Source organism: Arachis ipaensis, chromosome B10, assembly GCF_000816755.2.
Source record: "Arachis ipaensis cultivar K30076 chromosome B10, Araip1.1, whole genome shotgun sequence".
Taxonomy (NCBI): domain Eukaryota; kingdom Viridiplantae; phylum Streptophyta; class Magnoliopsida; order Fabales; family Fabaceae; genus Arachis; species Arachis ipaensis.
In genome coordinates, this window is record NC_029794.2 from 26,102,054 (window position 1) to 26,116,831 (window position 14,778).

Genomic DNA, 14,778 nt, shown 5'->3' on the forward strand with positions numbered 1-14,778 from the left:
CACTCCTCAAATGTTCTATGTCATTTATTCCTATGTTAATGAATGAACCTGAGACACATTTGCCAATGACTTCGAAAGACAAATAAAATATAAATGCCATGATTAATTTATATCTATTCATGCAAAGAATTTTCATGTTGGTCTTGCAAAACTTTTCATTGAAGGAATAAAAATTCATGTCAAGGGCTTTTTCTTCTTTTCATATTTTGCTACATAATGCAGATGCACATTACAAAAGATCACTGAGCTTGTAGCTGTTAAAATCGAATCCAAGAAATGCCACAAAGGAAAAAGCCTATACATCAATGGAAGCATCCAATCGATGCTTATTATCGTAAGCATTTCCTATTCTCTCTGTTTTAATCCATAACCATGCAAAAAATTTCTCTCGTGATCAAACAAAACGTCAAAACATGATAAAACAAAAGAAAGAAAAAATAATTGGAACAAAACGTCAAAGAAACCAATGAATAATATTTACACCAACAAATTAAGTTTGGATCAAGAGAAGAGGAAATAAAGTCAACAATATAATGACTATAATTAAAATAGACATTTAAATAAAGTCTAAAATTAAAAAAACGAATATTTTATTATAACAACTAAAATCTTTTTTTTTTTAAATTACATTTTAATTGTATGTAAACATTTTTATAATTTTACTAATAATATAATAATACATAATCGAATTATTAAATCGTTTTTTTTACAGCATAAATCCCTTAGCAAAATCTTCTTTTTCAACAGCTTTTGAAGGATTTTTGTTTGGATCATGGCAACCAGTGGAGCATATGAAAATAGAGTCAGGAACTATGATCATATATTTTAAGGAAAACCAACGTTTGGTTTTGAAGAGAGGCCCCACTTTAGACATTCGGATAAAGTCAAGAAAAGCCACTTCATCAGATTGTTCTTCTTTTCTACGGTCTGGTGTTGATATATGTGTTCTTTCAACTCCACAATGCACTGCTAATAATAATAATGATCCTGTAAGTTGAGACAATTTTTCATTCAACTAGTTTTTCAAAAGTAGTAGTCTTTGAACAGTTGAGTGGAGTTTACTAATTGACTTTTGATGATGCAATAGATTAGTACAAATTTTTATTTTATTTTTCAATTAATTTTGATATTCATGTTAATTAATCCTCAATTTCATCCCCAGTAGAAATATACGGATATTCATGTGAAATACTATATTAGAATTTTAGATTGCTTTAGAGAATGGGAGATATAATAGAACAAATATAAATATCCTCTTGATGTACTTTTGCTCACATCACATCACTTAGCTTGAGTTAAAAGCTCTATATGGCTATGTGTTGGTCTAGTAGTTAATTAGTTAATCTGCTTAAATAAATGTGGAGATTTTGAATCTCGTTTTGTGTATGCAGTAATTTATTGGCCAACAACAAACCTTTAAATAAAGTTATGGACTATGGTCCGTGATGGATTAGTTCTTAGTTTGCGACACTGAAAGATACCATGGGCAACAAAAAAAATCTCCCTATATGGCCAACTTTAGGTAAATAATCTGCTGTTGTTTCAAGGCATTAAATCTGACCCTTTTTTTCTCTTGTTAAAACGTAGGTGTGGATTGATGGTAGAATAAATTCCATAAAGAGAAACCCCCATGGTTCTGATTGTTCATGTCAATATTATGTCAACTTCTATCTTAACCAAGGTTCATTTGGTACACAAAGAACACTTAACAAGGAAGTTGAAGTAATTGCATTGAATCAAATTTCAATCCTCCAGAAGATTGACCATAATAGTTTCTCTAAAGATAACTCTTCTAGGTGGGATTCATCAATGGACTGCTCCTCAGTACCCCAAAGTAAATTACTCTTGGGGAAATTCTTATCGGATATTTCATGGCTGGTTATTGCATCTTTTTTAAAGAAGGCTAAATTTGATGTAAGATCTGTGGATAACAAGATTGTGTATCAAGTTTTGGGAGGTAGTAATGCTAATGATTCTTACATAGATGTTGTGAATTTCAAAGTAGATGATGATGGCATTGTGCAATCCATGGTCTCTCAAATTGATACACATGATGCTATTAAAAGAATTGGTCATAAAAGATGTTATGATTATTACCCTGAAGATGAGAAAGCAGATCCATCCTGTAATGTTGAGGGATTAAGGCGTTCGAAGCGAAGGCATGTACAACCGGACCGGTACCTTGGTTGTGAGGTTCCTGTGATGGATGTTAGTACTCTTAGAACCTGGCCTCCCAAGATGAGTGTATCGAAAGATGAAGGCAAAGACGAAGACAAAGAAGAAGAGCCTGTTCCATTAGCATGGGAGCCTTGCTTCCAAGAAAAGTGTAATAAACAAGATGTTAACAGTGGCAAGAAAATTGTAACGTACCAAAGAAGGAAGAAAAGAATGGAAGGGAAGTTAGGTGATGCAGATCAAGATGGAATTCAACCTCCAATTTTTGTTCTTCCTCCTCCCAAGAAAGATGAACCAATTCCACTTCCCCAGAACCGTTATAATCTCAGAGACAGGCAAAACACGCAAAAAACCGGTGAGTTTTCTCTAAAATATTTACTATATTTAGTAAGATTTTAATTTTGATACACTATTAGTGTAATTTTACTTGTGCATTAGTAACCCACCTCATAAAAAAAATAAGAAAAAGTATGAGGAGCCAATGAAATATTTGTACAATGTGTACAATGAAAGTTTATGGAGTATTAGAGATATAACCATTAGTGTTACCTTTTCTCATCAGCTAAAGTTTTTGGGATGAGTGGTATCATGACATGGTATTAGAACTTTAGATCCGAAAGGTCAAGAATTCAATCCTAGGTGAACCCCAAAATCAGTTTAAGTTTTTGGGAAGATGTTTATTATCCCTAGTACTCGGATGGTTATTCTAGATAGTATAGGTGATGTTCATTTTGTAACTTAATAACCCATTGTACACATTGTACAAATAGTCCATTTGCTCCCTAACAGGACTCAAAAAATAACTATCTTTTATGTCGAGATAATAGAGAAAGACATTGAGATAATACAAAAAACATTGAGATAATAGAGAAAGACATGAGACTGAAATGATGTATCTCTATAACAAATATTTCCAGTGTTTAAACAAATTTTAGCACATAACATTGCAAAATTTCATCTTTCTTTCTATCTGTCTCATTTTCTAAACAAATTTATGTATCCCATTATCTTGAAAAGAGTCTTGTAGATCTTGTTTTGAGAATTTTGCAGAAAAAATAGTACAAACAGCAAATGAAAATTTAAAAACAAGATTTTGTATCTTGAGTAATTTTTCTATGTTAAATAGGAAAAACTTTGATGAGTTAAATTTTGATCCATACAATGTCTTCAATTTCAGGGAACGAAGAAAACGGGGAAGAACTTTCTTCAAGAATCTATAGTGGTTATGGCGCCGCAAAGTTACACAAGAAGAAATCGGTTGATCTAGAAGATATAGACAAGGAACTTGGGTGGGAAGGTTTAAGTTCGAAAAGAAGAGTTCAAGAGAAAAGAAACCACCATTCAAGTTCAACAACATATACAAAAAGTAGTAGGAATCTTGATGATGAAGAGAGACCTTACAAAGACAGAACCTTAAACGCAGTTTCATACAAGGAAGTCATAGATTCATATCTGAGGCAAATTGAAGAGGTTTCTAATGTTGAAAAAGAGCAACCAAGTATAAGGGAGCAGTGGATGGCTACAACAAGAGAATGTGAACAAAAGAATGAGATGGGAAAATCTCAAGTGGAGGAAGAAGAAATTTCTGAAACGGCTATGTTGTGGAGAGAAATGGAAATGTCAATGGCATCAAGTCATCTTGTTGAAGAAACAAAGGTGAAAAACCAACACTCTTTGCTTCATGTGTTCTATTATGTATAAACTTCTTTTCCTTAATGCTTATGTATTCAGTTCAATTGTTGAATCAGGATTCAAGTTCAGATGCAGTTCTTGCTGAAACTATAGGAAACTGCAACAAAGTTTGCCAACATGATTATAGATCGGATGATGAAATTGGAATTTACTGCATTAGATGCGGTGTTGTTAGGGTCGACATCAAAGACGTCGCAACAGAATTTGTGAGTTGTTTTTCTTAATTGTGTAATTGAACATGTTTTTTCAAGGAATTATGTTAAGGTGAAAATTCACGTGCAATTGTCTTCCTGTAAAGTTGACTGAGAATTGTTAGATAATTTGACAGGTTTGATTAAATTATCATCTAATGATTCTTGATTGTATATGAGTTTCACCTTGTCTTAATTGTATAAAGTAGCTTCTTAAAAAAAATCAGTTTCCACTTTTTCTACCCAATTTTTATGTTTCTTTTTTTCTTTTAAATTATAATATGACCTTGTTTATGTTGACAGTTGCCACAGAAAACAAGGCACAGGCAAGAGGAGAATCAACGGAGTGATTCAGAGAAGCTGGAGGCTGAGGAAGACGCCGGGGACACCAAGTTTTTCTCAACCGTTGATGCTTCTAGAGATGAACCTATGAATGAAGAAAATGGCAATGTTTGGGAACTAGTTCCAGATTTGAAAGTAAAAATGCATGTCCACCAAAGAAAAGCATTTGAGTTTCTTTGGCGAAACATTGCAGGGTCAATGGAACCATTACAAATGGAGTCACAATCCAAAAGCATTGGTGGTTGTGTGATATCTCATTCTCCGGGAGCTGGAAAAACCTTCCTCATAATCGCGTTTCTTGTCAGTTATCTGAAGCTTTTCCCAGGGAAAAGGCCACTGATTCTTGCTCCAAAAACTACACTCTACACATGGTACAAGGAGTTCATCAAATGGGAGATTCCTTTACCGATTTATATTATCCATGGCCGCTCGTCGCAGAAGAAGTTCAAGGAGAATACCGTGTCCATTCCTGGCATTCCAAAGCCAACGAATGATGTAAAGCATGTTCTTGACTGTCTAACAAAGATTCACAAATGGCATGAGCATCCCAGTGTCCTAATCATGGGCTATACTTCGTTTCTTTCGCATATGCGCGAAGATTCCAGATTCTCTCACGGAAAGTATATGGCAAAAGTCTTGAGAGAAAGACCTGGGATCTTGGTTCTCGACGAAGGGCACAATCCTCGAAGCACGAAATCGAGGTTGAGGAAAGTTTTGATGAAGGTAAATACAGAGCTCAGAGTTTTGCTCTCTGGAACCTTGTTTCAGAACAATTTCTGCGAGTTTTTCAACACGTTGTGCTTGGCCAGGCCCAAGTTTGTTCACGAAGCTTTATCAGAGTTAGATGGTAAATACCGGACGAATCAAAAGATTGCTGAGAAAGCAAGACATTTGCTCGAGGCACGGGCGAGGAAATTCTTCCTGGACCAGATTGCCAAGAGAATAAACTCGAGCGATGACGAAGACACGGAACAGGGTCTGAATTTGTTGAAGAAACTAACAAATGAATTCATTGATGTGTATGATGTTGGCAACTCTAATATTACTATGCCTGGTTTACAGATCTATACATTGGTGATGAACACAACTGATATACAGTTCAAGATTCTGTTTGAACTGCACCAGAAAATGGGTGAGTGCCATGGTTACCCTCTGGAGTTAGAGCTTCTTATAACACTTGGATCAATCCATCCATGGCTGGTGAAAACGGTGGCGTGCGTAGCTAAGTTCTTGAGTGTGGAGCGATTGAGGGAGTTAGATGAAGTCAGGAATGATTTAAAGAAAGGCTCTAAGGTGAGATTTGTTCTTAGCCTCATAAGCCGCGTTTTCGCGAAGGAGAAGATCTTGATCTTCTGCCACAACATTGCACCAGTGAAGCTGCTTGTGGAATTGTTTGAGAGAGTTTTTAATTGGAGAAAAGACAGAGAGATCTTGGTACTCAACGGGGAACTTGAACTGTTCGAACGCGGGAAAGTCATCGATAAGTTCGAGGATCCTCATGGTGTTTCGAGGGTGCTTCTTGCCTCAATCACGGCCTGCGGAGAAGGGATTAGTCTAACTGCGGCTTCTAGAGTGATCATGTTGGATTCGGAATGGAATCCTTCCAAGACGAAGCAAGCGATTGCGAGGGCTTTCAGACCAGGGCAGCAGAAAACGGTTTATGTGTATCAGTTACTAACTTCAGATTCATTGGAGGTAGATAAGCATAGGAGAAACAAATGGAAAGAGCGGGTTTCTTGCATGATATTCCACGAGGAATCTGCGGAGGCTCCTTCGCAGTGGCTAGCCGAGAATATTGAGGATGATGTGCTTAGAGATATGGTTGAGGAGGACAAGTCTAAATCATTCCATATGATCATAAAGAATGACAAGTATTCAGCAACAATTGATGGTTAATAACAATGTTGACAATGTATTCCTACTTTGGTAGGTCGTAATTCGGTATTTTTATAAAATTGTTTTTTTTTTTTATTTTAAGATATAAAATATAGGCTCGACAAAACAGAATAGTTGTGTGTAGTTTTTAATAAAGACATTTATACTTTGACCCTAGTTAAATGATTCGTGTCTAATTTATTTAATTTTTATTTATAAAAACTTATGTGTTAGATGCTTTTTTTTCACGAGTTATTTAGTTTGGATTATTGTTTAATTAGATGCATGTTACATTAGTGTTAAACTAGTATTTTTACCCGTAATGCTATTACAGGGATATAAATCTTTTAAAATTACGTCAGTCTTTTTTAATTAGTAATATATATCTGGTGACACATTTTGATTTGTCAAATTATTAATATAAAATATGAATTATAAATTATATATAGAGTGAAAATAATAGAGAGAAATAGAAAAAAGAGAGAGGTAGATAAGAAAATATAAGAAGAATGTTTACTAATTTTAAAGGAAAATATTTTTTCTAAATTTTAATGAGAGAGTGTTATGTGATACATTTTAGTTATTAAATTAGTTAGTAATATATAAATATGATATATAATATAGCTATATTTTAATTTTACTATTTTAATTTTAATTTTAATATAATTTAAATACAATTAGAGAATGTTATGTTGTATATTTTGATTGTTAAATTTGTAATTAGTCATTGATAATGATATATAAGAGAGATAGAATGAGTGAAGGAATTAGAGAGATAGAGAAAGGAAGAGAGAAGAGGGAGAGTTCTTTAATTTTGGAGAGAAAGATTTGATTTCAATTGCAATGAAAGAGTGACATGTGGCATATTTTGGCTTTAAAATTAGTAATATATAATAGAATAATAGATTGATAATGATATACAAGAGAGATAGATTGTGGAAAAGAATGAGAGATAGAGAAAGGAAGAGAGAAGAGAGGAGAGTTTTTTAATTTTGAAAGAAAAAATTTGATTTCAATTACAATGAGAGAGTGACATGTGGCACATTTTGGCCTTAGAATTAGTAAGATATAATAGATAATAGATGCATTACTAAGTGCTAACTGATGATGTAGTAAAAGGTAAATATATGTTTGATAGTTAAGTATACAGAATCTTAGAGACCGACAGTTTTTAGTCATTTTACTTAGAATAAATTACCATATATATTCATAAAAAATATAGACGCTGACAAATGTATTCATGTAAAAAAAATGATATTTGCAATCACGGAAGATGACTTCCGTGTGACAGAAGCATTCAAACTCTAAAAAATTATTCAAAAATTTCAAATTATCCTTCTCTCTACCATTGGTACCATCATCCCCAAATTATTCATGACGTGCCGCTGCACCTCACCCTCCCCCACCGCCAAATATGAAGAAAGTTATCATGTTCCCTAGGGTCTTGCTTAGAACAGGAGGATTTATCCTTTTGCGGAGATTCACCGCAACAGTGCTTAACAACGAGAAGTTAGGACTTAATCCTAGTGCAGAAACCGCACACTTGTAAATTAGTGTTGCCACCACTTCAAATCTTATCGGATGAATTGGTGCAACCGTGGCTTTGAGGGCTTCGATTTTAGAAGCTTCAAATACAAACCTCTTGTAGACCGATTTCAGAAGACTAAAGTAGGATTCTTCTTGGTAAACCAACATGTTTCCTTGAGAAAAAACAGACATTCTGGAGTCCAATAAGGGCGGCGAGGGTAGTGGGTGGTTCTGATCTTGGTGGTGGTTGGTGATGGTGGCCCAGTTATTGACGAAGTTGATGAGAGTGGAAATGTCGCTGAACTTGTGAGAGGCGCAGAGTGTGATTGCAATTCCTTCGTAATGGAAGCATTTGATTTGAACGGCCATGATGGGATCATGCTCTGGATTGTTCATATTGGTTCTGGCCAAATTGTATAGAAACAGAGAAAACATATTAACTTGGATTGGGTTGTTAAAAAAGTGCTTGTTGCTGCCTACCATTGCTATTGTTGTTTTGTCCCTCTTGTTCTTCATCATCTTCTTCTTCTCCTTCTTTTGCTGCACCGCACTCTTCTACTTCTGTTAGGGATTTAAGGTTTCTATTGTTGTCTTTTCAAAGGAGTACCCCACCTCCATTGGTGTTTGGAGGAAATGGCAGCTGGTGTTGATGCAAAATTGAGAACTGTGAGAGTTGTGAATAGAGAAGTAGCGCTCGGTGGTGACGGTGGCAGTAGCGGTGGGGAAGGAGAGGTGTAGCAGCACACCATGAGTAATTGGGGATGATGGTAGTAGTGGTGGAGAAAAGGGTAATTTGAAATTTTGAATAGTTTTTTAGGGTTTGGGTATTTTTGTCACACAGAGGGCATCTTTTGTAATTACAAGTGTCGTTTCTCTTTTTATAAATATAAATTTTTAAATGTGAGTATAAATTATTATTAATTAAATACTAATTTAAAATAATAGTATTTGTTGATCATATAACGTTGCTGTTAGATATATTTATTTGAACTGTGATTCATAAATGTTGATGGTTATGTCCAAGCATATATAACACACATTACATTTCTCGTGTTAGAAAGGATAAGAAAGACCAATAGAAAAAATGTTTGTGTGTATTCAAGTTGTATGCAATAATATAAAAAGACATTTATAGGTACTAACAGAATTGAAATAATAAAAACGTAATATCTTATAATAAATATTCAAATATATTAAATAATACTAATTGATCTAATTGATTCTAATTATACTCTAACATCTCCCCTCAAATTCAAGTGACAACTTGAGTTTGAAACTTATTTAAAACAACGAAATAAAAAAAATGCATAAACTGATAGAATGAGTGCAGACAGAACTACCGGAAGGAAGCACAGACGGAATTGCCACAAAAAAATGCAGACGGAACTGCTATAAGGAAACACAAACGAAACTGCCACAAGAAAAGTGCAAGCGGAACTACCTCAAGGAAAAGCAGATAGAACTGCCGAAAAAAAACGTAGACGAAACTGCCATAAGGAAACACAGACGGAAAGAAAACGCAGACGGAATTGTCACAAAGAAATGAAGACGGAACTACCACAAGGAAACACATACGAAATTACCAGAAGCAAACGCAGACAGAACTGCTAGAAGGGAATACAGACGGAACTGCCGCAAGAGTGTCCAACTGCCAAAAAACTTCTGAATAGATGGCAAACTGCCGAAAAACTGCTGAAAAGTGACAAAGTGTAAAAAGATGGCAAACTATCGGAAGATGACGAAAAACATATAGTTTCTCCATGTAAATAAATAAGTAGTGAATGAGCTAATCGGTGAAATAAGAAAAGTATCAAAGTATTAACAAAAGAGAAGGAAAAAAATGGCACGTAAAAAAAAGTATGAAAAGTACGGTGATTTCACTAGAAGAAAATCAACCTATGATACCATGGCTTTGATACCATGTTAGAAAGGATAAAAGAGATCAATGAGTTAAATCTCAAATTGACTCCTGAAATTTGGCCCGATATTCAGAATGATCCCCACAATTTCGTTGGCCCCAATTAAAACCCTCAAATTTGCAATCGTGACTTGTCCCTGCAATCATCTCCGTCACCGGAATGCTGATCTGGCGCAATTGCATGATATGATGGACACTACTTAAACGATGGTACATTGATTTTGCGCCCAAACCCTTTGAAAACCACGTAGTGTAAGAGTTTCCTTGATGTTTTGCAACTTATGATAGTCGTAATGAAAAGAAAGAGAGTTTAAACCCACAAAAAACTGAAACGACGGGGTTTCCAAAGGGTTTGGGCGCGAAATCAATATATAATAATTACAATTATAAATTTTATAAAGCCAAATAAAAAATAAATTTTTTTATACAAAATAAAAACAGAATACATCAAAGAATAGAAAAAAAACTCATACAGATAAGAGACAATAGAAATTCCATAAAATCAACAATGTATATCATATGAACAAAAAAACATAAAAATTAAAATATGAAAGAGTATACTAAAAATAATAAAAAAGATAAAAATATTCACTTTGTTAGTGATTGAACCAAATCTTAAAGATTTTGATGACAAAAAAAATAAAACGAAGAATTAGAAAGAACTACTGTAAAACCATGAAGGTAATGGTTACTAGTATTCTTTTATAAAATAAAAAATAAAAAATATGGTTCAAGAGACTCAAACGCGCTTCTCTCTTTTCCAACGCGTTTGTTAAACACACTCTAAATCATTCTAGGTATAATTGTATAAACTTCTCCTTCACAACTCTGTTTATTACGCTTGTTTTCCATTGTATCTTCTTTTTTTGGTACTTCACATATGAGTCTTTCAATTTAAAAATTATTAATTCAGATAAGTGCAACCAGGCTGTAGCAACAGCTAAGTGCAACTAATGAGTTGGTTACTATTTCGTGTTTGTCTCACTTGATGTACCTATTTCGTGGGTACCAGTCACAAAATGGTTACTTTTGCCTAGTTTGCTGGCGCCGATCGAGAAGTGGTTCTACCATGTCAGATTCAACAGGGGCAATATGCTCGCAAGAACATTCTTTTGGAGTCTTCATTATAACATGCCAGCTGAAAATCATTTTGACCACTTAGAAATAAACTCAGAAAAAAAAAAGAACAACACAAAAGGAGAAAAATATCAATAGGAAAATAATTAACACAAGATTCCAGTTATATTAAATTCGTCATTGTACAGGCGGATCAGAATCCCATTATTTTTTTTATTTCTTACTACTGAAAATTGCGACTTTGATAACCATATCATTTTTTGGACTCTTGAAGTAAAGTTCAACAGTAGTTAACAATGAACTCAAATAATTGTGAAGGTGTCACTACAATTGGAAACTCAAACAAGTGGGGGAAATACCTGTCTATTTTCAGTTCCTTTGCATCTTTTACTTGATTCAGGAATGACATAACAGCTTCTTTGTCAGTAGCAGGATTTTTCCTTCCCTAAACGTACAATAAATCACACGAAACTTATGTCCCAATTCCATCACAGAGTAAAGTCAAAAGTGGAAAATTACTCTTAGATATGAGTTGATTAATATATCAATCTTGTAAGTCAGGCATAATATATATGATCGCAACCATGAAGAATCTGGTGTCCAAGAAAAAAAACTTGGACAACCATAAAACTTTTTACAAAATGAAAATTGATCCAAGCTTGATAATAAGATAACAAAATGCTCTATGATTTCATATCCAGATGAGGAAAAATTAAAAACAAAGGCCATCAGAAAAATCCATCGAGTTATCACCAAATTAGTAGATTTTAGCAGATTGAGAAAATAGGAAATTACCCATCCAAATGAAAAGGGGATATTGTTTCCGGTTCCCAATGGCACTGTTGCAACTGGTGGTGGCCGATGCAACTTAAGATCGGCGACAACTCCGATAATCCAGCTCGCCGTACCATCTCCACCTGCAACCTAATTGCTATGTATACGTTAGAGATAAGGAGCAATTGAATGTTATTAGACACAAAGATTATTAGGCATGCTAAAAATAGAAAGTACAATTATCAACGTATAATTATTCTCAATCTTTTTTCAATTTCAGCAGCAAAAGTATCTCCATTGTGCTTTAACTTTTCTAACTTGGAATAAATCCGATGCAGTACCAAATCAAAAACCTTGAAAAGTACAAAATCTCCTAAATCAATATCAATATAATCAAAGATAATGTGAAAAGTTGTAGCTCAAACAGCATGTCAAATTTAAGTCAACAATTTCAAATACATTGCAACCACAAAAAAAATGTACCTGATTTTTGTTGAGGAGGGAATTATAGGTAGTAAGAAGCTCGCCACCAAGCTGACCACCACTTTTGGAGTTTATGAAAACTATCAAAGGGCATTGCGAATCTTTGCTCCGAGGACGAGTATGTAATCCGGAATGGCAAAATCCTTCATTCCTCCAATGTTATTCTTGTAAGCCATCAATGTTTTACACCTGAGTAATTTCATCACACAAGATAATATGTATCAATAATTGAAATCAATATTTCCTACCATCAACCTTTTAGGCCAAAAAGTACAACAACTGTTCAAATCAATTAAAAAAGAAATAAGTTCATGAAAAACTAAACGTTTAAGTCTAAAAGTGTCCAACTCTAAATAATTCTAATAAGGAGAGGATGGATGCATACTTCGAAAAAGAAAATATCTTAGCGGAAGAAAAAGACTTTCGGACACTCAAGTCTTCGTATTTGCGCTTAGATAGTTCAATTTAATTGAAGTTGATAAACACAACAGACAATTTTTCTTTTATCTTTTTCAGCAACGAGGATTCGTGCATTGCTTCATGTCTTAAGCTAAAGACCAAAAAGAGAAAGAAGAAAGTTCCTTTACTGAATCGAACCACCTCCTAACCATGAAACTGGACAGAAAAAATAAAAAAGGCTCACGCGTCTTAACTCTGTCCTTTTGCTCTTTTAACCAACTTGGTGAAAATTCAACAAAGGAACACCGAACGTCAAGCATTTTATTTGTTGAAAGTTGCAACCGACACCAAAACCATCATGCAGATTACGGAATCACAGTTATTCTACTCGATACGATTCCGCCAAAAATAAAACGTGAAAGATAAATAAATAAACAAATGAGTTGAAGTTTACTTTTTATTTGTTTAGTTTGCATCAGCCGAAGAGGTCTTTGCTATGATAGTTCAAACTGGAGAATCAGATGAATTAGATGTAACAAACCTGATTTTATTCGCAGAAAGTGAGACTTAGTTGTAACGAGAAGAGAATCAGATGAATTAGAAAAAAAGAGAAGATGCTTTACTCAAACTTAATTTTTTGCTTCTGTAGAGAGAGATATTCAATATCCAACAAATGATCCACGCTAAAATATAGTGTTCTAGTGAATTAGCTCAGAAGTAACTGTAGATTCCTTCTTCTAGTAGAGCAATGCAACCAGCAAGCAGAGAAAAGAGAATTTATTTAAACCAAAACTGCTTGGCTTTTTGCTCCTTTTATTTTCCTTTCTTTTTTTAGTTCGAAACGAGTTTTGGAAGCTGATTTAGATTTTAAATTAGAAATCTGTTTTTGGTCCGGCCATAATAAATCCAATATCATAAATCGACTTTACTATTCATAACTCGGCATTATTCACATCATTCTTCAGAAAATCAGCGTTACAGTTTGGCATTACAGTCATTAAGTTGGCATTGCAGCCACTAATCGACAATCAATATCATTTATTGAAAAGTGACGTTACAGATCACCTCAACAGACTGCTTCACAAATGTGAAACGTCCAACCTGACATTTCTCCTATTATTGCTCTTTAATACAGACAATAAAACAGGAACATAACCGATTTATACACTATCACCTATAAAAAGGTATGATCTTCTATTTTAAGGGGACATTGAATTCTCAATACTAACTTAAGCTTCGGAGTGCCTTTGCAGGTACACTCCCCCCTGTTTCTTGCTCAAAGCTCTATGCGATTGGACATCCTCTTGGAGTGGAGCTCGGATTACCATAAGGCCTGAAGGTCGGCACCGAAAGTGATAGCTCGGCGTCGACTCCCAGAGACTGAGCTCTCCCCCCAGGTATCCATACAAGAACAATTGGCGCCCACCGTGGGGCCGAAAATATAAACCTCTCTTTCTCTATATTATCGGCCTCGAGGTTCCCATTTTGAAGTCATGACTGAACAACCTCCACCTTCGCCATCCGAATTGCTCCGGATGGTGACCGAGTTGCGGCAAGTCATGGCTGAGGAGAACCAAAGAATGGCAAATCAAATCGCCAACTTGAATAACACTCGAACCGAAAACAATGACCGACAAGAACGGACAGAAGAAGCCGAGCAGCAGTCAGGGCCAACACATGTCTCAGACACTGCTCGACAGGAAGGGGAGCAGCCCGAACATAATGAGGACGCTCAGAAAAATATCGACAATGACGATCAGGAAAGCTCCCCTGGACCATTCACGGCGGAGGTGATGAACTTCGTGCTGCCCTGAAGGTTCACCCTGCCGACCACCCTAACTCCCTATGATGGATTAGGTGATCCGAAGAAATACATCAAAAAGTTCACCTCCATAATGATAGTAAATGGTGCATCTGATAAAGTTTTATGTCGTTATTTTTCATCTTATTTAGACGGTCCTGCACTTGATTGGTTTTGTTCTTTGCTTGCAGGTTCCATTTCTCGATTCCGATTACCTGAACACAGTCAAGCAAGGCCAGCACGAAAGCCTCAAAGACTACATGACGCGCTTCACAAAGATAGCCATAAGCATACCCGACCTCCACCCCGAGGTAGAACTACACGCCATAAAAAGTGGATTAAGGCCAGGAAAGTTCCAGGAAACTATTGCTGTGGCCAAACCAAAAACTATGACCGAATTCCGTGAAAAAGCTAAAGGCCAGATTGACATCGAAGAGCTTCGACAAGTTCGGAAAATAGAAAAGCCTCACTATAAAGATGACGATAAGCCACGGGACAGCAAGAAGAATTTCAAACCAATCCCA

General features: G+C 35.2%; 1 protein-coding gene and 1 long non-coding RNA gene across 4 annotated transcripts; one reads left to right on the forward strand and one right to left on the reverse strand.

Moving 5' to 3' along the window:
* On the forward strand, positions 734-6,353 carry LOC107620352 (SNF2 domain-containing protein CLASSY 1-like). The gene is made up of 5 exons (XM_021114517.1): positions 734-989; positions 1,588-2,530; positions 3,353-3,831; positions 3,924-4,073; positions 4,362-6,353. Exons 1-5 carry the CDS (start codon positions 792-794, stop codon positions 6,294-6,296), a joined length of 3,705 nt encoding a protein of 1,234 aa, XP_020970176.1. The 5' UTR covers positions 734-791; the 3' UTR covers positions 6,297-6,353.
* On the reverse strand, positions 10,298-13,268 carry LOC107622192. 3 transcript variants are annotated; one of them, XR_002356398.1, is made up of 5 exons: positions 12,995-13,268; positions 12,055-12,243; positions 11,593-11,721; positions 11,157-11,242; positions 10,298-10,858 (listed from the first exon to the last, which is right to left on the reverse strand). It is a non-coding gene; the product is annotated as an uncharacterized LOC107622192 (long non-coding RNA). The 3 variants fall into 3 exon arrangements; XR_002356399.1 differs by lacking the exon at positions 12,995-13,268 and adding an exon at positions 12,440-12,621 and having other exon boundaries at positions 11,593-11,714; XR_001616124.2 differs by lacking the exon at positions 12,995-13,268 and adding an exon at positions 12,440-12,616.

Coding starts and splice junctions, on each gene's coding strand:
- LOC107620352 (XM_021114517.1), top strand. CDS start 792: ATGAAAATAGAGTCAGGAACTATGATCATATATTTTAAGGAAAACCAA. Junction 2,531..3,352: donor GCAAAACACGCAAAAAACCG/GTGAGTTTTCTC, acceptor CTTCAATTTCAG/GGAACGAAGAAAACGGGGAA. Junction 3,832..3,923: donor ATCTTGTTGAAGAAACAAAG/GTGAAAAACCAA, acceptor TTGTTGAATCAG/GATTCAAGTTCAGATGCAGT.